The sequence below is a fragment of the Phragmites australis genome, chromosome 2, assembly GCF_958298935.1.
Source record: "Phragmites australis chromosome 2, lpPhrAust1.1, whole genome shotgun sequence".
Taxonomy (NCBI): domain Eukaryota; kingdom Viridiplantae; phylum Streptophyta; class Magnoliopsida; order Poales; family Poaceae; genus Phragmites; species Phragmites australis.
Genome location: NC_084922.1, coordinates 11,220,277 through 11,242,366, shown reverse-complemented (window position 1 = coordinate 11,242,366; position 22,090 = coordinate 11,220,277). Strand labels below are relative to the sequence as shown.

Sequence of the window (22,090 nt, the reverse complement as noted above, 5' to 3'; positions counted from 1 at the left end):
ACGGTGAAGTCAGATGATTCCAATCCCGAGGAGCGAGACAAAAAATTTCCCCATGGATCTCCCCTTCCCCTCCTCGCTACCCCTCCGCCACATGGATCCTGCCGCCGCCTCACCACCGCAGGCGGCGCCCCCAACCTCTGCATCCATGCTCGACTCCGTCAGCACGGAGGTGCTGGCAGTCATGTCCCCGATCTCCATCTGCATGGCGCTGGTTGTGCTCCTCATCTCCCTCCTCTCGCCGCCGTCCCCCTGGTCCGCGACGGCCTCCCCCCGCCTGTCACCGCCATCACGCTCGTATAACTCGAGTCCCCTACCGACTCTCCGGCGCAGAAGCTCCTCAGCACACTCCTCGACGATGCCGTCTTTGTCGCCCTCGTCACCTTTGTCCTCGTTGCGCTCTACTACTACCGCTGCATGGGCTTCCTCAAGAACTACATGCGCTTCTCCGCCTTCTTCGTCCTCTTCTACATGGGCGGCGCCATCGCCGCCGCCGTGCTGCACCCAGGGCTGGCTCTGGGCCAGGGCAAGGGGTGCGACTGCCTAGGGCCCAAGCCGGGGGGGGGGGAGGCAAGCCTGCTCTAGCTCCACTCTCCGTCTCTCCCGTCTACCGTGGACGGTGGCCCGAGGGCCGTGTGCCCGTGTCCCGACTCCCGTGCGGCCAGGCCAGCAGGCCAGTACAAGCTGATGCGGACATGCGGTGATGGCGTGATGCCTTGCCAGTTGCCTCGGTCGGTTAGCCCTCGATCTCTCCACAGTAGGACTCGTCATCGACTCGAGTCTCGACTCTCGAGATCACACACCGTAATGCAGAAGGGGACAGCCGGACAGCAGTCACGCCGTGCGGCTGTGCCGCCGATCACCTATTCGGCTATTTGCCTCGCCTCGCACTTGTCGGTGATCGTCTTCCATGTGACTCGGTCATAATTGCTCTGGAGCTCACACGGTGGTGATGATCGCCCCACCTTGCGTTGTGCCGCAGACGTGAGATAGCAGATCGAGCCGGCGAGTCGCAGTCAGTCAATCACCCGTCGGCCGTCGCCCGTCGCCTGGACGCTTGGTGAGATCGTCTTTTTCCTATTTGAGTATTTCGTTTGCCTGGACGACTGGTTTGGTTGCGCAAATTGCAATTCGCTGACTTAATTTGTATGGTTACTCGGTTAGTATAACTATACTATAAGCTTAGAAAATTCTATTGATTGTTATCTATTTAGTTTGCAAATTAAGTTGTTCCTTAACAAATAGATGATCCATTGCCCATTGGTTAGGTCATTAGGGTTCTTGTTACTTACTTTTTTTTTTCTTCTAATTTCAGGTCTTAGAATGTTGCCTAAGAAACATTTGTTGGGTGCTGAGAAAAGGAAAAAAAGAAAACGAGAAGATTTTATTGAATCGCAAAAGGGTGCTATACATAAGTTCTTTTCAGTTTTAAGTAATGTTGTTTCCGATGATAATCCTGAAGAGATAGATGATTGTAGTACAGAAGATCAAGGGCAGGAATCTAATCATAATTTAAATGCAGAAGTTGATGTCAATGAGGATGCTACGGGGGAACAAAATTTTACCGCCTTCATCTGATATTGAAAATTCAAAGCTGATGAACAAAAAGATTCTTTGTTAGCTATCTATGATCCTAGAACATGGGACAATCTTGACAATAGGGGAAGAGATATCTTAATTGAAAAAGGACCTGTGAGAGAATTGAATTTGCAGTTCCCGTTGGATAGCAGTGGTAGATATTTTTCATATGCTTACTACTCCAGAAAGTTAAGTAATGGTGAGGTTGTTGATAGAAAGTGGTTGGTTTACTCTAAGCATGTGGACAAAGTTTATTGTTTTTGCTGTTGATTGTTCAAATCAAATCAGACCAAAACTTTGTTAGCATATGATGGATTGAGGGACTGAAAGTATCTCAGTGGGAGACTCAAACAACATGAGAACAGTGTTGAGCATATAACAAACATGAATACTCAGAATGAACTTAGGTTGAGGTTAAGTAAAAATCAGACAATTGATGATAATTTGCAATGAGAAATTGCAAAGGAAAAAGAGCGTTGGAGACAGGTTTTGGTAAGAATAGTTTCTGCTGTGAAGTTTCTTGCTAAACATAATTTAGCCTTTTAAGGATCAAATGAGAAACTTTATCAGGATAACAATGGTAATTTTTCGGGCACAATTGAAATGATTGCTGAATTTGATTCTGTGATGCAAGAACACATTAGGCGCATTCAAAATAATGAAATTCATCATCATTATCTTGGCCACAATATTCAGAATGACTTAAAGTCTCTTCTTGCTCATGCCGTGAAAAGTTTTATTTTAAGGATCATCAATGTCGGCGATGTGGGAACCGGAGGTCCCCGAGTCCCGAGGCCTGGACAGCGCGGTGCCACATGGCCCCCTCCCTCGGGGACCGTCTCCCCGAGGGCCCAAGAAAAGCCAAGTCCGGAAGGGGGTGCTCGGGGCCATGAACAGTTGGTCCCCGAGTATCTAGAGTTCCCCGAGGACCCGAGAAGAGTCAAGTCCAGGAGGGGGTGCTCGGGGCCATGAACAGTTGGTCCTCGAGTACCTAGAGTTCCCCGAGGACCCGAGAAGAACCAGGCCCGGGAGGAGGTGCTCGAGGCCAAGAACAGTTGGTCCCCGAGTACCTAGAGTTCCCCGAGGACCTGAAAAGCTCCTTGCCGGTGGACCCCACAAGGGCTTCACAGTGAGGTGTCAATCAGTGAGAAGCCCGATGCTGCATTTAAGAAGGAGCGTGGCCGATCACATCCAACCACTCCCCCCCATGCCTGTCATACTGAGTATGTCAGTCCCTGCCACCACCTGGCAGGAAGGCGTGGGGACATTTAATACGATGGGTCCCATCGCACGTCACCCTGTGGGGCCCATAAAGGAAACGACATGAAGATATCGTCGCTGGACTCGAGGTGTATTGCCTGCCACCCTGCCGCGTCAGACCGTGTCAGATCTGCTCTGATCGGACGGGCATGCGGGGATATTCAGTAGCTAGCCGATGGGCCCCCTTGCGCCTGCTAGAGTTGGGGTGTAATGGGTGACAGGACCGGTCGAAGGCGCATTTTCAACCCCCTGTAACGTCAAACTGCAGCCCCATGACGATTGCTTTCCATTTATGGCTCATGGGAACTCGTGCCCCCGTTTCTGGGCACGCCGAGCCTCCCCCGATAGGATATAAGGGGGGTACACTCCATAGAAGAACAAGTCTGAGAAGGCTGAGCGGACTTGGAAGAGAAGCCAAGCTGAGCAGAGGTTCACCAAGCTCGAAACAAGACCGAAGCTCTAGACTTAGATAAAAAATCTTGTAACACAAGAGATCTAGAGAAAGGCATTCCAGGAGCATTAATAGCATATCGTACACACAGGAGTAGGGTATTACGCCCCGTGCAGCCTGAACCTGTCTAAAATCCATTGAGAATTTACTCTCACTAGCCGACGATCATCCGTCCCGCCCAAATCTCACATATTCGCATTAAATCCACATACGAGGTAGATCCAGAATCAGCCCCCCAGCCGAATCTCAAAGGGGGTCCCTCAGGATCCCCGCTTGCGGTGTTCACCCACCAACAGCTGGCGCGCTAGGTAGGGGGGCTGCATCCCTGATTCTGCCTCATTTTTTACAAGAAAAGATGGCAGGTGGACATTATCTTCAGCGCACTGACTCAGATTAGAGCGAGGAAATGGAGAACGGGGCCCAGGGGGTCCCAGCTCCGGCTCATCCTCAACAGCGTCAACAGTCGGCTCATACGGTGCCTCCTCGTATCAGGGACAACGGCGCTGGGCCCAGTAGAGCCGCGGCCGCCGCGGGCGGGCCGCCGAACCCGCAGCAAGCAGCAATCGTCCCTACCGCAAGATCGGCATCCAGACGACGCCGAGTGCCGATACGGTGCAAACTCAACTTGGGTGACGCCAGCCCTGGGATTGCCTTGCTTGCGGCGCAAGCACTCCTTAGGCACCCGCCTGTCCAGGCAACGAGGGAAACGCCAGAGGGTCGTTGGCTGATACCAACCCTGTAAGTTATCACTTGCTATTTAAAGTTATCACTCGCTATTTAAATTCATCACATCAGTACGAATCATTACTATACTCCCATATTACTCTTATTTCGAGTTTTTTTCTTTAGAATCCATATGTTTAATCTATTTGGTGAGATGCTCGATTTGTGTGAGAAAAACACGCTCTCTTATTTTTCCCGCTGATAAAAATGGATCCCGATTGGTATGCGCGCAGACAGTGACTGCTAACTTAAGTCTGTTGTGGTAGGCTGTGGTGCCTGGCTGCATGGCAGTACCCCGAGCACTACCGAGCCTCTGGGGTTCTCGGTTAATCCTACTGCTCGAACATGACTGGTCGGGACCGCCTAGACCCCAAGGTAGGCTGTCGGTGCTCGGCCTAGTCAGTCCTACCCCGGGCACCACCGAACCATTGGACCTCTTGGTCATGCCTCTGTTTGTACAGTTCGCCGGTCCGGGCATTTGAAAGGTCTCGGGTAAAAAACGAGAGCAGTCTATAATGAGTACCGCACTAACAGAGCACACCAAGCAAAGAACCTTTGCCTGTTTTCCAAGCTTACAGATCAATGCTCCAGAACCAAGCAGCCCAAGCACAAGGGCCTCAGTGCGCAGGGCGCTGTCGAGCCTCTGGGGGCCTCGGGTAATCCTACTGCTCGGACATAAGCGGTTGGGACCACCTAGCCCCTGGTTCCATTGCCGGGTTTGCAGTGCTCGGGTGCTAAAAGGACGACCTGGGGGCTAAAGCGCTCTGCACAAGGGAATCCATGTTCCCGGGCGCCCCGAGCTCAGGGCATCTACCCTTTCCTGGCCTGGTCGGTCGGAAGGCTGACACCAACTCGGTGAGTCACTAAAGTCATATGAATTTCCTTTTCAACATATGCAATAAACTATTGTCCCAAGTTATCCTCGGGACCCTCGTATGCTATTCTGTTCGGCGAGACAGTCTCCTCACGCGTAAAACCCCGCCCTCGTGTTCGCTTTTTCGGAACGACAAAGACAAACAGTAGTCGGTGTACTGCACAGGCGGCGATGGCTGACCTAGGTCCTTTATGGTGGTTGTGGTGTCCAGCCGGCTTGGCAGTACCCCGAGCACTACCGAGCCTCTGGGATTCTCGGGTAATCCTACCGCTCGAACATGAGTGGTTGGGACTACCTAGACCCCAAGGGCGGGCTGTCGGTGCTCAGCTTGGTCAGTCCTACCCCGGACTCCACCGAACTGTGGGGACTCTTGGTTGCATTTCCGCCTGCGCATGTCTCCGGTCTATTTGTTTGAGAGGTCGCGGGGCGAAAAGCGTTCACTGGTCGTGGCGTGTACCGTGCCAGGTGGACTCGTTTCCCGAGCAAAGAAATTTGTCTTTGTCTGTGTCTTTTTGACTCAGCAGTCGCGTACTTGCAAGCGCCCGGGGGCTGCGTGCCCTCAGCACCGGATCCTACGCGAGGGCTCGGGGGTTGGACGCGCGAGTGGCCGGGGCAACCTAGTTCTCGGGAGTAGACTGTCGGTGCTCGGCCTGGTCAGTAACTCCCGGGACGTCAGTACAAGCAAGATAGAGGAAGGAGAAGTACAAAGCAGAGTACAATTCGGCACCAGGCGACATAAAGCCATGTGACACCAATGCTGTGATCGGCCTCGAAGAAATAGGGTCCCATCCGCAGTCTCTGGGCCATCGCCTGCCGATGGGCCCGGGGGCTACTGTCGGTGATATGGGAACCGGGGGTCCTCGAGTCCCGAGGCCTGGACAGCACGGTGCCACATGGCCCCCTCCCTCGGGGATCGTCTCCCCGAGGGCCCGAGAAATCCAAGTCCGGGAGGGGGTGCTTAGGGCCATGAACAGTTGGTCCCCGAGTACCTAGAGTTCCCCGAGGACCCGAGAAGAGCCAAGTCCAGGAGGGGGTGCTTGGGGGCCATGAACAGTTGGTCCCCGAGTACCCAGAGTTCCCCGAGGACCCGAGAAGAACTAGGCCCGGGAGGAGGTGCTCGGGGCCAAGAACAGTTGGTCCCCGAGTACCTAGAGTTCCCTGAGGACCTGAGAAGCTCCTTGCGAGTGGAACCCACAAGTGCTTCACAGTGAGGTGTCAATCGGTGGGAAGTCTGATGATGCATTTAAGAGGGAGCGTGGCCGGTCACATCCAACCACTCCCCCCACGCCTGTCGTACGGAGTACGTCAGTCCCTACCACCATTTGGCAGGAAGAAGTGGGGACATTTAATACGACGGGTCCCATCGCACGTCACTCTGTGGGGCCTATAAAGGAAACAGCATAAAGATATCATCGCTGGGCTCGAGGCGTATCGCCTGCCACCCTGCCGCGTCATACCGTGTCAGATCTGCTTTGACCGGATTGGTATGCGGGGATATTCAGCGGCTGGCCGACGGGCCCCCTGCGCCTGCTAGAGTTGGGGCGTAATAGGTGATAGGACCGGCCGAAGGTGCATTTTCAACCCCCTGTAACGTCAAACTGCAGCCCCATGACGGTTGCTTTCCATTTATGACTCATGGGAACTTGTGCCCCCGTTTCTGGGCACGCCGAGCCTCCCCCGATAGGATATAGGTGGGGGGGTACACTCCGTAGAAGAACAAGTCTGAGAAGGCTGAGCGGACTTGGAAGAGAAGCCAAGCTGAGCAGAGGTTCACTAAGCTCGAAGCAAGACCGAAGCTCTAGACTTTGACAAAAGACCTTGTAACACAAGAAATCCAGAGAAAGACATTCCAAGAGCATTAATAGCATATCGTACATACAGGAGTATGGTATTACGCCCCGTGCGGCCCGAACCTGTCTAAAATCCCTTGAGCATTTACTCTCACTAGCCGACGATCATCCGTCCCGCCTAAATCTCACATATTAGTATTAAATCCACGTACGAGGTAGATCTAGAATCAGCCTCCCCAGCTGAATCTCAAAGGGGGTCCCTCAGGATCCCCGCTTGCAGTGTTCACCCACCGACAATCAAGGATGCCAAGTATTTCTCTATTATCTTGGATTGTACCCCAGATGTGAGCCATGAAGAACAAATGACTTTAATTGTGCGGTGTGTCAATATGTCAAGTAACATTCCGAGAGTGGAGTTCTTTCTAGAGTTCTAAAATGTGGATGACACAAAAGGATTGGGGCTTTTTAACGAATTGATGAATGCATTGGACTCTCTTGATTTGAATGTCAATGATGTGAGAGGTCAAGGTTATGACAATGGTTCTAATATGAAAGGAAAACACCAAGGTGTTCAGAAGCATTTGCTTGAAATTAATCCAAGAGCATTATATATGCCATGTGCATGTCATAGTCTAAATCTCACTCTTTGTGATATGGCGAAATCTTGCAGCAAAGCTATTTCATTATTCGGTGTTATACAACAGATATATGCATTGTTTTCATATTCTACTAAAAGGTGAAAGATTTTGCTTGACAATATTCCAAAACTAACTGTCAAATATTTGTCTAATACTTGTTGGGAGAGTCGAATAAACAGTGTCCAAGCTATCAGGTACCAAACTCCCCAAATAAGGTTAGCTTTGTTGGAACTGGAGACATCTTCTACTGATGACCCAAAAGTAGTGAGTGATGCTCAATCTTTGATAACTGCATTTGAGAATTTTGAATTTTTAGTTGGTATGGTTATTTGGCATGATATTTTATTTTCTATAAATATGGTGAGCAAGAAGTTGTAGTCTAAGATTGTGTGTATGGATGCTAATCTCAAACAAATCGAAGGGGTCATCTCATTTTTTAAGAGGTACAGAAATGAAGACTTCACTTCTAGTATTGATATTGCAGAAGCCATTGCATCTGAATTAGATATAGAGCCAAAATTTCCTACAAAACGTCAAGGTAAAAGAAAGAAGCATTTTGATGAAGAAAATGACCAAAATGAAGAAACACAGTCTGTTATAGAATCCTTCAGAGTTAATTACTTTCTAGTCATGATTGATGTTGCAATTGCTTCATTGACTATTCAATTTGAGCAATTGAAGGCATTTGAAAATGTGTTTGGTTTCTTATTCAACTCAAAAAATCTAAAGTTCTTGGATGATACTGATCTACGGAAATGTTGCACTACTTTTGTAGAAGCTTTTTCTCATGATAACTCATTTGATGTTGAGTTAAATGATTTTTTCTCTGAATTAAAAGTGCTGCAAGTAACTTTGCGAGATGGTTTGATATCAGCACCTGAGATTCTTCAGTTCGTTACAGCTGCAGATTGCTATCCAAATGTCTCTATTGCCTATCGGATCATCTTAACTGTACCTGTGACTGTAGCTTCTGTTGAATGAAGTTTCTCAAAATTAAAATTACTGAAAAACTATTTGAGGTCAACTATTTCACAGAAAAAATTGAATGGTTTGACTATGTGTTGCATTGAGAAGAATGTCTTAGATAACATTGATTTCGATATTGTCCTTAATGATTTTGCATTAAGAAATGTCCGAAAGAGTTGTTTTTTATGAGAGGCATTGGGTATTTATTGTCTCCTCTTTTATGAAATCATACTAGTTTATTTTGTTGTTCTTTTAGTTTTTCTACTGTGCTATCGATATTATTCATCAAGAATTAAAAATATGTTAAAAATTAACTCTTACTAATTACTACTTATTTATCATATTAATAATATTCATTTGTATCACTTAAAGGATGAATAGTTTATAAACTATATAAGTGAAAAGAATATTTAATCTTAAGGACATATAGGGCCGAGTTCGATTAGGACCCTCGAAACTGTCCGGCTCCTCGCGGTCCCGCTCGACGCGCCGACCGCGCTCCTGCTTCTCGTCAACGGTGCCGCGGTTGGAGTCCTCTCCGTCTTCGCATCCGCCGTGCTCATCCTCGTCCGCCAGGGGTACATGATCGCGCTCGCCGTCATCGTCGCCGCCTGGCTCTCCAGGCTCCCCGAGTGGACCACATGGATCATGCTCGTCGCGCTCGCCGTGTATGACCTCGTTGCCGTGCTCGCTCCGCGGGGCCCGCTTAGGATGCTTGTGGAGCTGGCCTCCTCCAGGGGCGACGAGCTACCGGCGCTTGTCTACGAGTCGCGGCCTACGGTCAGCCCGGCCACAAGCTCTTCCTCTTATGCTTCAGCCATGGGGTCGGTGCCGGTGGAGATGCAAACCATGGCCGATTCTGATCGGGCCGGAGGCAGCCGGTATGACAGGGTGGAGCAGGAGGAAGATGCCAGCCGTGCCGTTGTGGAAATGAGGGATCTTGGAGGAGACCGATCAAACATTGGCGAGATGAACAGGTCAAGGGGTTCTGTGCTCCAAATGGAGAACCTTGAAAGGGAGGTGCCGATGACTGCAACAGGGCTGCCATTCAAAATGAGCAGCCTGAAGAAGAAGAGACAGTGCCTTTGGTGTCCGCGGCATCTGCCAACAATGCATTTTCTAGTGAGGAGCATAGACAAAGTTTGTCCTCAGAGCCTCTGGAGTTTGAGTCTACCAGGGGCATCAAGCTGGGCCTCGGTGATTTTGTTTTCTACAGTGTGCTGGTTGGGACGGCTGCGATGTATGATCTGATGACGGTGTATGCGTGCTACCTCGCCATCATTGCTGGGCTTGGCTGCACCCTTATCTTGCTGTCGATATGCAGGCATGCCTTGCCTGCACTCCCGATCCCTACTAAACGAGCAAGGGTTCTCATCCCGAGGGTAAGTGGAAAAACCCAGTGAGGCACGCAAGTAAGATCATTCTAACTATTTTTCTTTTATTTCATACCATTCTAACTATTTTTCTTTTATTTCATTCTATTTTATTTTTTTTATGTTTAAGAACTCCTATTCGAAGGAATTCGTAAAAGGAAGAGAGAATAAATCGTAAAAAAAATCATTGAAACGGTGAAAAAAACGAAATCCTTTGGAAAGAGATTCTGAGTCGCTCTAACCATCCCAGAACCGAACTCACGTCCGGCCGCTCGACCACAACGAGCGCTTTATTGCAAGTAGTTGGCGTCGCAGGCAAGTGTGTTGCATACATCATAGTACGTCACAAAACACAAAGTCCCTCAGGCTCTCAGTTCCGCTCCGGCGGCCCGACCGGCCTGTCCTGGGCCTTAGCGCCGTCGTGGCATGCCGGTGCCCTCCTCGCCCATCATGCCGACGTCGTTGAAGGCCTGCCCCGTCATATGGTCCGCCGCCTTCACTCGCATCATCACGTCCTCCGCGGCATCCTCGCCCCTGCTCCCCATCGTCGGCGGTGGTGCCGCCGCCTGGTCCCTGCCACCTCCGCCGGCCGCCTCGGCCCGCTTCTTCTCCACCACGTCCTCCGGCATCACCATCTTCTCCCCGAACGCCCCCATCGCGCCCTTCGCCTTCCCGTAGATGTTCTCCGTCGCTGACCGGCCCCTGCAACAGCGCAACACCCAAACGGAACGACGGTGATCACTTGCAAGAAGCTCATGGATGATGGATTCGGCTACTAGTTTCCAAGAACTGGGCGCGACTGCATGATTAATTGATTACTTCTCCGCCTCGGACGGCTCGCGCGCGCGCTGCATCTCCTCGGCCTTCTCCGCGGCGCGGCGCATCACGTCCTGGCCCTGCTGCCACGCCGACTCGTCCGTCTCGCCCTTCCTTCCCAAGGCATCGCCCGCGAGCGCCTGCCGCGCACCCTCCTTCTTCTCCACCGCGTACTCCTTGGCCGCGTCTATGGCGCCCCTCGCCTTCCCCGCCGCCGCGTCCTTCGCCTCCGCGGTCTTCCACGTGGCGGCGTCCGCCATGCCCCCGGCTTTCCCCTTCCCCTCATCGTCGTAGCTCCCTGCGGTGGCCGTGGCGCCGCCGGGGGCGCTGTCGTCGCCCCGGGGGTCGCTGGAGAAGGTGCCGCGGACGGCGCCCAGGATGGAGCGCGCGCTCTCCTGCACGCTGCCCAGGATGCCGCCGCCGCCGCGGGGACTGACGGGCGCCGCCTCGCGGTGGTCCCGCCTGGCCTCGGCCAGCTCGTTGGCCGCCTTTCGCGCCGCGGACTGCGCGTGCTCCTCGCGCCTCTTCTGCATAGACGCCATGGCAACAGCTATCTTGATGTATCGATCAGTGTCGAGCCCCTGTGCTTCGATCGTTGGAGGCCAGCGAGCTCGTACTAGCTAGCTTGTGCGAGTGATGATCGGCGCGGTGGCGCGAGGCGGGCAAATAAGAGGTGGCGGGAGATGACCTCCCTACAGGATGACGCGCGGTGGCGGGTGGCGGTCTGCGAACCGCAAGAGTCGCTGCGCGCGCCGCGTGTGAGGCGGGCGGACACGTACGTGCGCATGCATGGTTTTCCTACTTCTTCCCGGTTAGTGCTGTCTATTCGACGTGTATAGCAGTTGGGAAAAAAAATGTTGTCCAGACTTCGAGTGTATATCCAGTAAAAAACGGATAAATAAGATGTAATTTAGTTACGAGTTATTATACAATATATTACTTATATTGTTTTGGATCACGACAGGGTATAAACCCGTTATAGATATGAAGTAAAAAGTGATAAATCATAATATTACCCGTCACCTATGATATAAATGACAAGTAATGATTACACCAGTCACTTATAACATGAATCAAAAGTGACGAATCTTTCTGCACCGGTCATAAGTGATGAGTCGTGTTATGACCCGTCACTTATGACTTGATATAGGTAACAGGTCTCCCTAGGTCAATCATAAGTGACGAATCGTGACCGTCACTAGCTACTGTGCGGACGAACAATTACTCAACAGTGTCGTTCGCACAGTGCTGACGATTTTTACTAGCTTCACTAGAGATTTTCTAATATCTTGTTGATTTAATGTTTAAATTGGTGCTAGGTTTTTAAAGGTTTGCATCTCCCTATTTCCTCCTACTCTAATCTATATTTGGTAGATTTGTTATGCTTTCAGTAGTAATCGGTCATTTTGCATCTTTATCCAAAATCTTATTACAAATAAGTTGTATTTATATTAGATTTAATACTAGCTTTGTCGGATCTACCGCGAGATGTCATAAATTTAGTGTATTTGTATGGAATTTTTAATCGCATGCCTAACCACGAAATTAAGATAATTGTTAATAAAGAATGAATATTTTTACATTAATTATAGATGACAGGCAGAAGTTGGATGTACCTTAAGATCCGAACTTGTCCGAAGTACCTGAGCGAGGTGAAGCATTTCATGAATGCTGCTTTGGCGAATCTGAAAGATTATGGTAAAATGGCAATGTATTGTCCATGTCACGATTGCAAGAATGATAAGAAGTTCTCAAAATCAGACAATATCCATACACATTTGGTCATACGTAGATTTAAAGAGAATTATACATGTTAGAACAAATATAGCGAGGAAGGCCTTAACGAGGGAGAGATGGATCGGGTCCTTCATGCTGACAGTGTGGATCAATGACTTACACTCAGTGAAATGGATCACGATCTCAGGGATGAGGACATATTAGATTTCAATGATAATGATCTCGAGGATTTTGTGGATAATGTGGACCGGATGGTGCAAGATGTCGAGCGACACGACGAGTATAACAATGATGAGTTTGCTAAATTCTAAGAATTTGTGCGAGATTCCAAGATGAACCTTTATTTTAACTGTAAGGAGAAGTACAAACGGATATTTAGGAATCTAAAGCTTCTATAGCTGAAGGCAACCCATGGTTGAACTGACAAGAGTTTCGAAGCATTACTGGATCTGCTAAGGGACATGCTACCAGATGGGAACTTGGTGCTCGAGGGCGTCTACGACGCGAAGAAAATAATTGGTCCTTTAGGACTGAAAATAGAAAAAATACATACATGCAGAATTGTATCTTGTTTTGTGGAGAGTATGCAGAGCTGAATCACTGCTCCGTTTGTGAAACCCATCGATATAAGCGTAGAAATGATAGTGGTGATGGGGATGGAGGCAAAAAAAAGTAAAGGGACTCCTAGAAATGTAGTATAGTATTTTTCCTATAATTCCCCTCTGAAGCATTTATTTGCCAACAGAAATGAAGTCCAATTGGTGCGTTGGCATAAGGATGGTCATAAGAATGACGCAATGATACATCACCTAGCAAATTCTACTCGGTGGCGAATCATTGATTCCACATTTGGTTGGTTTGCTGAAGAATTGAGAAATATTAGGTTTGCTATGAGCACAGATAACATGAATCCATTCGGTAATATGAGTACCTCACATAGCACTTGGTATGTTGTATTGTCGATCTACAGCCTTCCACCCTGGCTTCGTAATAAGCGGAAATACATTATGTTGTCTATTTTGATATCATGACCTAAGCAACATGGCAACGATATCGATGTGTACCTCAGACCTTTAGTTGATGATCTTAAGAAACTATGGTCGGAAGACGTTGAGGTTTAGGATCAGTACGAGCAAGAGTACTCAAAGAAAATAGTGTACATGAGATATCGACATTTCCTTTCCAGGAAGCACCTGTAACGGAACGTGGATAAGCAGTTCGATGGCACAAGGGAGAAAGCGTTACCTCCGAGATATTTCAACGGGGAAGATGTTCACAATCAGGTTAAGAATATCAATTTTGTCCTTGGCAAGCAAAAACAATCCCTATTCAGGAGCCTCCAATTGTGCCTCCAGCTGTCTCGGAACCTATGCTTGATGCGATCGATCCTACTCTTTGAGAGGTGCTGAGTTAGGTTGACCAGGAGATGGCCGCTTAGGGTCTCAACACCTCTAGCTCTAACCCCTGTCCAGACACAGTGCAGAGTCAGCCTACAACAGGAGTGTCCTCACCTGATGATGACGCTGACATTGAGATCATCTCGTCTGCATCCGACTCCGATGCTTCTTAGTTCGTGGTGCAGCCTTCTTCGGCAGCATCGGCTCCCTCGTCTCCTCCAGCTCCAAATGTGTAGATATGTTCTCTTTTTTATGCTTAGATGCCAAAGGGGGAGAGAATCTAGTGTTAGGGGGAGTTTTGGAGAGAGATAGCTAATCTTGAGTGTCTAGAGAGCTTGCTAGTTTCAGGGAGAGTATAGTTTAGCTTTTGGGTAGCTAGGTTCGGCTTGTTGGATCTTATGGTTTTTGATTTAATGATAACCCATTTGATTCTTAATCGATGTGTTTAACTTGTCATCACATTATGTTTCATTTCATGCGTTCTTGACTGTATTTGTTCTAGCATGTTAGGTTCTTCTAGTGCTAGACTTTCTCTTATTTTATTGTTATATGCTGTCAATTGCTTAGTATGATAGCATGTACTTCATTTCATATCTCTATATTCTCATTTGTGTTGTCATCAATCACCAAAAAGGGGAGATAGCATCTAGGCCTCTAGGTAAGTGGTAAGTATTTCGGTGATTAATAACAATAGTATCAGTATGACTAATAATTTGTTTTGAAGGGAATCAAAATTTTAGTTCATAATGATAATCGGGTATGCTTGGTCCCTAAAGCGATTATATGGACGATCAAAGGACATGTGTGTCAAGATTAAGGATCTTCTTGTTCTAAGTGTCACAAAGGAGATGAATGACACTTAGAGTAGTATAGATATATTTCCTTAGTCTTTTGACCGTACTATAAAGAGGGACTAAGAGTAGCAGCTTGACGTAGTGAGTCTAGACTTGGTTTGATGCACACTTATGAAATTCTAGCACTAGGTAGCTCAGAGAATCCCATGGTTGAGATGTCGAGAAGTTGGAGCTCAAGAAAGTTTGAATTGGACGAGCTCAGAGTTTTTTTTTAGTTCATTGGATGATCCGGTCTTGTGAAGCCTGTTCTCACCGGATCATGTTTGGTTATCAAGACAAAAAACACATTCATACACAGGATGGTCTGGTGATTAAAGCTACGGAATCACCAGATGCTTTTTCTGGGTGACACGTGTCCAGAAATATTAGAAGTGTTACACCAGATGGTCCGATGTTAGTTTGCTTAGAGCACTGGATTAATTTTAGCAGAAGTAGAATTGTCCAGAAAAAATTAAGTTCAACTCACTGGATTATCCGATGATGCAATAATGAAATCACTGGACTATTTATTCAGAGGCAATTCCAAGTGATGAAGTTCACTGGATGGTCCGGTGATCATGATGTGTGCATCGAACTCTCATCACCGAAGAAATATTTCTAGAGAGGGGGGTTGCTTCGGATGTGTGAAGGAGTTCAACTCACCGGATCGTCTGGTGATGGACAAATATGTATACCAAAGTATTTCCTACAGAGAAGCTTTTGAGGGTAGAAAAAGTTCAACTCACCGGATAGTCCGGTGATGGCAATGAAATTATCACCGGAGCATATTTTCCATAGAAGGTAGTAAAAGGGCAGTTTTGCTATGTTGTACTCACATAATGGTCCAATGCTAAGTGTGTGCTCATCAGATGATAACACCAGAGTATTTCTTGGCAGTAACGACTAATGGCAGTTGGCACAGTTGGGATTAAAATTTGTACTCACCAGATTGTCCGGTGTGAGTAAGGAGATACTCACCGGATTATTCGGTATTAACAGAAAAGGTGAGTGGTCAGGGAATGGCTAAAATTTGGATCTCTAGCTTATAAATACCCTTCCACATGGTTTCATTTGGTTCTCTTATGACCCAGAGGAATTCATACACTGTGTGTGTTATTAAAAAGTAAGAAAGAGCACTTGAGTTAATTTCTAAGTCCCTAATTGAACACTAAGGATATCTTTAGTGCTTGGAGAGTAGCAAATATGCATCTAGCTGTAGTCTATGCTCGATCTTGGTCAAGTGAAGCTATTGAATTGTTACTCTTGGTGGTTAGCAACACCTAGATGGTCTTTGGTGATTGGAGGTGTCTCGGTGAGCTCTTAGAGTTCTTGTGGGAGTCCTGGGACAAGCTATATACTTGGTTTGATGCCCATCAATCTAGAGATGGAAGGGTTGAGTCTTGGTGACTCAAGGGGGAGCGATATCCTTGGTGGATGCTCCAACAAGGACCAGAGAGAGTGCAAACTCCTCGATACCTTTAAAAAATTGATGTTCTTTTATCCATCTCTTTACTATTCCATAATTTAATTTGAGCATCTACTTTCTTGCAAGCTTTCAATTCCGTATTTTCTTAGTGTCTTTGCTTGCTTGTTTTTTTTTTTTTTGCCTTCTCCTAGCTTGATCGTGTAGTCATATTTTCTTTCTTCTAGGCTAAGGTTGCTATTTATTCTAGATTATGGTAGATGTTTTAAATTGCCCAATCCACCCCCCTCTTGGGCCATTTGATCCTTTCAGGAGTGCGTCAAACAATCCACATAGGTTGTGGAGGAGCCTGAGACAGTGCACGGGGTGGAGGAGGAAACCCCGTGAGTGGACGTTGCGAGGTATCGCCTATCGGAGGAAGCAAGGCTCTCTTATGATACTTCTCCTCCTGGTTGTTCTTCATTTTGTACTCCACCAGCTGGTTGAAGTCGGTGAACTCACGAGACAAAAGCTTATCCTGCATTTTGCTTGATAGCCCATTTGTGACCTTGTTTCTTGGCGTCGGTGTTAACTTCCTCAGGGACATATTGAGCTAAGGAATTAAACTCTCACCTGTAGTCCATCGTAGACTTATCCTTTTGCTTAAGATCCCCAAATTCACGCCTCATGATATCCAACACCCCGGTAGAGATGTGGTAGGTGTGAAAAGCTTCGCGGGACTCTGCCCAAGATACACGATGATTGGATGGTTGCATGGCGAGGAAGTTTGTCCACCATACCCCAGATGCTCCATGAAGTTGGTGCATAGCATAAAGGGCCTTCTCATGGTCCTCACACCAAATAAGGGCAAGATTTTGCTCGATGGTGCAAATCCAATCATCAGCATCGAGGGGGTCCTCGGTGCGAGTGAAGACAGGTGGATGAGTGCGAAGAAAGTCGGAGTAGTCATCGTGACAATTGGCTCCACCTCCGCCATGAGAAGCCATATTCCTAACCAGAGCTTCGAGAAGCTAGGTTTGGTCCTGACGGTTCTATTTGATTCTCATCAACACCTCCACCATGGTCAGCGGCGGGGGTGGGCTCCGTTCACCTGAGCCTTCTGGTTCATCATCCTCATAATTGTTACGGGTTCTCATCATGTCGCTAAATCCTAAGTTAGTGGCAACGAGGACGCTCTAAAGGGTTAGATAGATTTAAAGACTTCCAAACAAATGTATGATTTAAAACTAGTAACCAGCAAGTGGAAGAATCATTCCAACTTGATAGTTACGCATTCATGCACAATGAGACATGAAGATGATCATGACCCTAAACTACGCATCACTCACATATCGATAAGTTTACGAATACATTACACTTAGGGGCATAAGATAACGGATTTAAGCGTTTGACTAGCTTCCCTTATCAACCTAATTTTCTGAATACGGGAGCTGTACTCCTTGGGAATATACCCATACTTATCCCATAAAAGAAAAGGTGAGTCAGAGATAAACTTTTCCATATTAAGGGTGAAGCAATAAGACGAGAACAACTCTAGAATAGAAAAGGAATAAAATAGAGCAACCATGCTAAATTTCAAATTTTAGCTATGGTTAGTGAAGTTGTCAAATTTTAATTAACCCACTTACTAACTATGCTATGGTTAACTCTATCCACCTTGGCTCTAATACCACGGTGTGAGCCCCGACAAAATTACACTCGGTTTAATCGACAATTAAGTCGATTAAACGGAAGTAATCCCGGCAGTCCCGATATATGCTCAATAAAACCCAAGATCACAGTATATACCATTTACAACATAGTTTTATCACAAGATATGAATAAAGTACAAAAGTTTTAATTTTTATTACAGACCTTGTTCCGAGTTTCAGTTTCTACTTAGATCAGAGATTTCATAAGGCAGTGGGAAGATATTAATAAAACAAAAGACCAGTGGCACCATTGCCTATAAGGTACCACCGAGACTAGCTCAGACATTCAATCTCTACTCCTGGCCATCACTAGCATTGGCATGATGAAAATACCCGTATACAAGTTCGTTGTTACCTGCATCAACTTAAGGGTAGCACCCTGAGTACGCAGGTACTCGCAAGACTTACACAATATGGGTGTATATATTCCCAACTCTAAGGATAATACATTGAGTTGAATAGCAAGGTATAGCCATAAAGTTAAGTTGACTCAGCGAAAAGTAATTTAACCAATGTAATGACATGAATTGCTAACATAAACTGACAAAAAATCTTCAATAAAGTAAACTTACCTAACTCAACTTAGTACCAGCACACGCTTCTCCCAGAAGCCCATATACTTTCCATTTCTTTTTCCCTAACTGAATCGAAACTCTACGACTAATGCAGATTATACTCAAGCATACTCATGACTGAGAGCGTGGCAATTTAAATTGATCTTACACCCTGAAGTGGATACATCTTTACCCACATGACTCAGGTCCATCCTCCTAGCCCCCAAGACAACCATTCTCATACTTGAAACTACCCACTTGCACTTACCCCTATGGCATCGGGGTTACCGCGAGTGTGTCTCGGACACCTCCGGCTCTCCACCACCTTGCATCTCCTCGTACTTTTTCTATGTGTCATAGGGACGCAATGCAAGCATCAGCACGGTATACGATAATCAGGTTATCTTACGATTAGATCAACATGTGAAAGTACGGAAAGTGCTCAAGCTAATGGTACCAACGGACGGTGCTTAAACGATGCAAGAGGTCCATAGCACCCGGTTCACCTCTCCCAAAATGCCCCTAACACCCGCTCACATCTTGTCTCAATTTTTTTCCAACTCATCATCCCAACATATCATTCTTTTGTAGCAATAGTTGAATTTCCTGTAACTCACAAAGGATGGTGACTTCCATCGCTCGACTTCTACCGATAACCTATGCAAGGCTAAGTAATTACCATATCACTTTTAAGTTGGACCATGTCATGAAAATACCCAGAATACAAGGATCATGATTAACAATTTTATCAAGGCAAGTATGATGCAACAAATAGGTTCTACACGATTCCCGACATCAACTCCTTATCACATGCATCTACGACATATAGCAAAATCTAACAGATCGACCAATTGTTCACCAAAACATAGGAGAGATATGATAGATGCTTGCTTGATGCATGTCTGATGCTTTCTGCGCAAAAATCACAAAATTCTGCTTGTTTGTTCACATGTTCGATCACGTGACACTCTGAATCGTCGGTTTCAAAATAAAGACGACAGTGCATCGCAATGAGCATGATGACATTCAACGAAAGGTGCTCCACAATGCATGAACAAAGTGAAGATGCAATGCATCATGACATAAGTTTAACGCATTAAGGGTTTCCTTAATGTAAATTATCGTTAAACATTTAATAATTTCCTAAATTAATTAAGCTTAACACCAAGCTTAAACCTAATTAGGAAGTTAATTATGTTGAATATGAGTGTGGGTATTTTTAGCGAATAGGGTATAATATAATAAGATTAACAAAATTGGTTTCATCAATTTTGGAGTTACCAATAATTAATTATAAATTAATGAAGCTTAAACCCATTTCCTTAATTGAAGAAACTACGGAACATATTTCATGACTCCTAGTATTTTTAATATGTAGAGCATGATAAAAAAAGCTAGCAAAATTGGTTTCATGATTTTTGAAGCAATATTCGACTTTCAATGCATTCTACAAGTTTTAGCAGATTTAATGACATAACAATAATTCTATTTCGCGATTTCCAAATTAACCAAATATTAAAAATCCCTAATTACTTTTTGTACCATGGCCGAGCTAACCTCAGTTACTGATAGTGGGCCTGGGCGTTTGACCCCGGGTCAAAATGACCCGAGCTGCTGCTAGCACAACACCGGCCATGGCCGCACACACAGCGCAGTCCACCAGCGGCGAACGGTGGCTTAATAGGCCCGGCTGAGAGCACCTACAGAATCTATGCGGGTGTGCGAACATGACGGCTTCCCTCTTGGCTGAGGGGCCAGACGGCAGCTCGGCCGTCGGCGTGCACACACGGGCGGCGGAGGTACGGACACCATGGACTACCTCGCCGACGATGGGCGGGAGAGAAAAGGACGTGCGCAAAAGCTCTACAAGGGTACGGCGGAGCTCACTAAGCGCTCGAATCAGAGAAAAGCGTGGTGGAGCAACGACGCGATGTTGGGATGATGGAAACTTGGCCGGAGTTGAGGAAGACAGCGTTGCCAAGCTCGATTTGCATGGGAAAAGCTGGGAGAAGCGACAGAGAAGGGCTCAGTGAGGCTCCTCGAGCTTCTTGGCGGCTGGGAGGGCTTAACAACAGTAGGGCTCCAGTGGATTTGAGTGGCGGCGTAAGGTGTGTGCGTGCGGCTCTGCTGCGTGGAGTCCGGTTGAGAGAGAGAGAGAGAGAGAGAGAGAGAGAGAGAGGGAGAGATATAGACGGTGGTCGATGCATCTGGAGGCCTCGATGTCGTGGCTCGGTTTTCTGGTGACATGGCTGACCTCAGCGGTCAACAAAACCGGTGGTCGCCTCTCTCAAAGCTGCTCAGCTAAGTGAGAGAAGGGGATGACCGGTGGTGCGCATGAACAGTAACCAGCCGAAAGAAATATCCTCTCCACTTCTCTAATTTCAATGAAACCCTTCCCAATCTCCAAAATTTGTGGAACAAATTTTGTGTGAACCTATAATTCGAGTGCAACCCATTTTAACTAGTTTGACTTGAAAGTCATGAGACAAATTTGAAATAAAATTCTCCAAAGTTCCAACCTTTGCAAATTGCACCAATTTTTAAGCCTCCAATTTAATTCCCAAAAATTTGGGAAAAATCACTAATATTCTTCACATGTCATGGACTAATTTCTAAAATTATTCCCAACCCTATGTTTTATACAATTTTGTGAGCTCCTTCACAGAGCACCAATTATTATTAAAATTAACCCTTTTGTTAAATCTTTAATTGCATTAATTTCATGCTCAAAACCTTGATTAAGATGGTAATGATGCTCATGAGTGCTTAATGACATGCTTAAGAATTTTAGACTATCACAGCGATATGTGCTACCAAACAGATTACCAAATGCTCTCTGTTGTTGTTTTTTTATCTAACACTAAATTTTCTTTCCAACAGTGCCACCACCAACCACCGGGCAACGCCTGCGGATTCTATATTTCATGGAATATGCTCCTCATGCTCCGCATGAAGGATATCAAATCCTCCGATGTAAATTCAATATGAGATTATTCATAACTAATTTCAGTAATTAATTTAATTCTATAATAATATGATATTGATTGTGAGTCAAATTATGCAAAAATTTGATGCTCTTTTTTTTCGACGACGGTGCACTCCCGGAGATTTGACGATGAATCGCCGAGTTTTTGATGTCTGAAGTTATCAGCCCACACGGTGAGTTTCACTATAAAACCCCTAAGTTTTGAGGTCTTATGTAATATGAGTTGATCGGAACTTTATAACATTTATGATCCTGTAATGAATTGTTTGGAACTTTGAAGCTTTTGCTATTCTGTGATCAATACTATTCGAGCTAGTATTTGTAGATATGGATTTGGATGCTTTGCTGTTGTTTGCAGGGATAATACGGCTGCCAAATCCTACCTACGCTCCAGGATGCGACCAAGAAGCAGGTCAATCTAGCATGATAACCTACAGATAAGTGACGGATAACTAGATTACCTGTCACTTATATTAAATATAAGTGATGGATAATTATGTTACCCATCACTTATATATTGCTCTTCAGCACATGGGTGACGGACATAAGTGACAGGTAACCTAGTTATCTAGTCGTCACTTGTGTCTATCAACCAACACATAAGAGACGCTTATAGGTAACAGGTCCCGTCACCGATGATCTTATTGGTGACGGGTAAGAACCCGTCACCAATGATTAATCATCAATGACGCGTTCAGGGTAACGAATGTGGAACCTATCACTCATGTCCGTTATGACCCATCACTCTTGACATTTTTTCACGTAGTGATTATTACATAGCTGCAAATTTTGTGTTAGACCTGCTTATCTAGTCGACCTCACTCCCCAGAAATTTGACCCTGAAGCAATGCGCAGAAAAGCATGAAAGCATGTACGATGGTTGAGACTTAAGCAAAGTGCTAGAAAGAGCATTACTATAAAAACTATTTTTAAGGACATCTAAGATGTCTTTCTACAGGCGGTCTATACGACAAACCACTTGAGTAGGTCCCTACGGTTTCAG

At 46.4% G+C, this 22,090-nt stretch overlaps 1 protein-coding gene and 1 pseudogene across 1 annotated transcript; one reads left to right on the top strand and one right to left on the bottom strand.

The window, feature by feature from the left end:
• Positions 1-91: 91 nt before the first annotated feature.
• LOC133902745 (presenilin-like protein At1g08700) lies at positions 92-9,680 on the top strand (annotated as a pseudogene).
• A 380-nt stretch (positions 9,681-10,060) lies between these two features.
• Positions 10,061-11,008, bottom strand: LOC133902729 (embryonic protein DC-8-like). The gene is made up of 3 exons (XM_062344170.1): positions 10,685-11,008; positions 10,470-10,639; positions 10,061-10,352 (listed from the first exon to the last, which is right to left on the bottom strand). Exons 1-3 carry the CDS (start codon positions 11,006-11,008, stop codon positions 10,061-10,063), a joined length of 786 nt encoding a protein of 261 aa, XP_062200154.1.
• Between the last annotated feature and the right edge of the window lie 11,082 nt (positions 11,009-22,090).

Coding starts and splice junctions, on each gene's coding strand:
- LOC133902729 (XM_062344170.1), bottom strand. CDS start 11,008: ATGGCGTCTATGCAGAAGAGGCGCGAGGAGCACGCGCAGTCCGCGGCG. Junction 10,640..10,684: donor AGACCGCGGAGGCGAAGGAC/GCGGCGGCGGGG, acceptor GCGGCCAAGGAG/TACGCGGTGGAGAAGAAGGA. Junction 10,353..10,469: donor GAGCCGTCCGAGGCGGAGAA/GTAATCAATTAA, acceptor GCGCTGTTGCAG/GGGCCGGTCAGCGACGGAGA.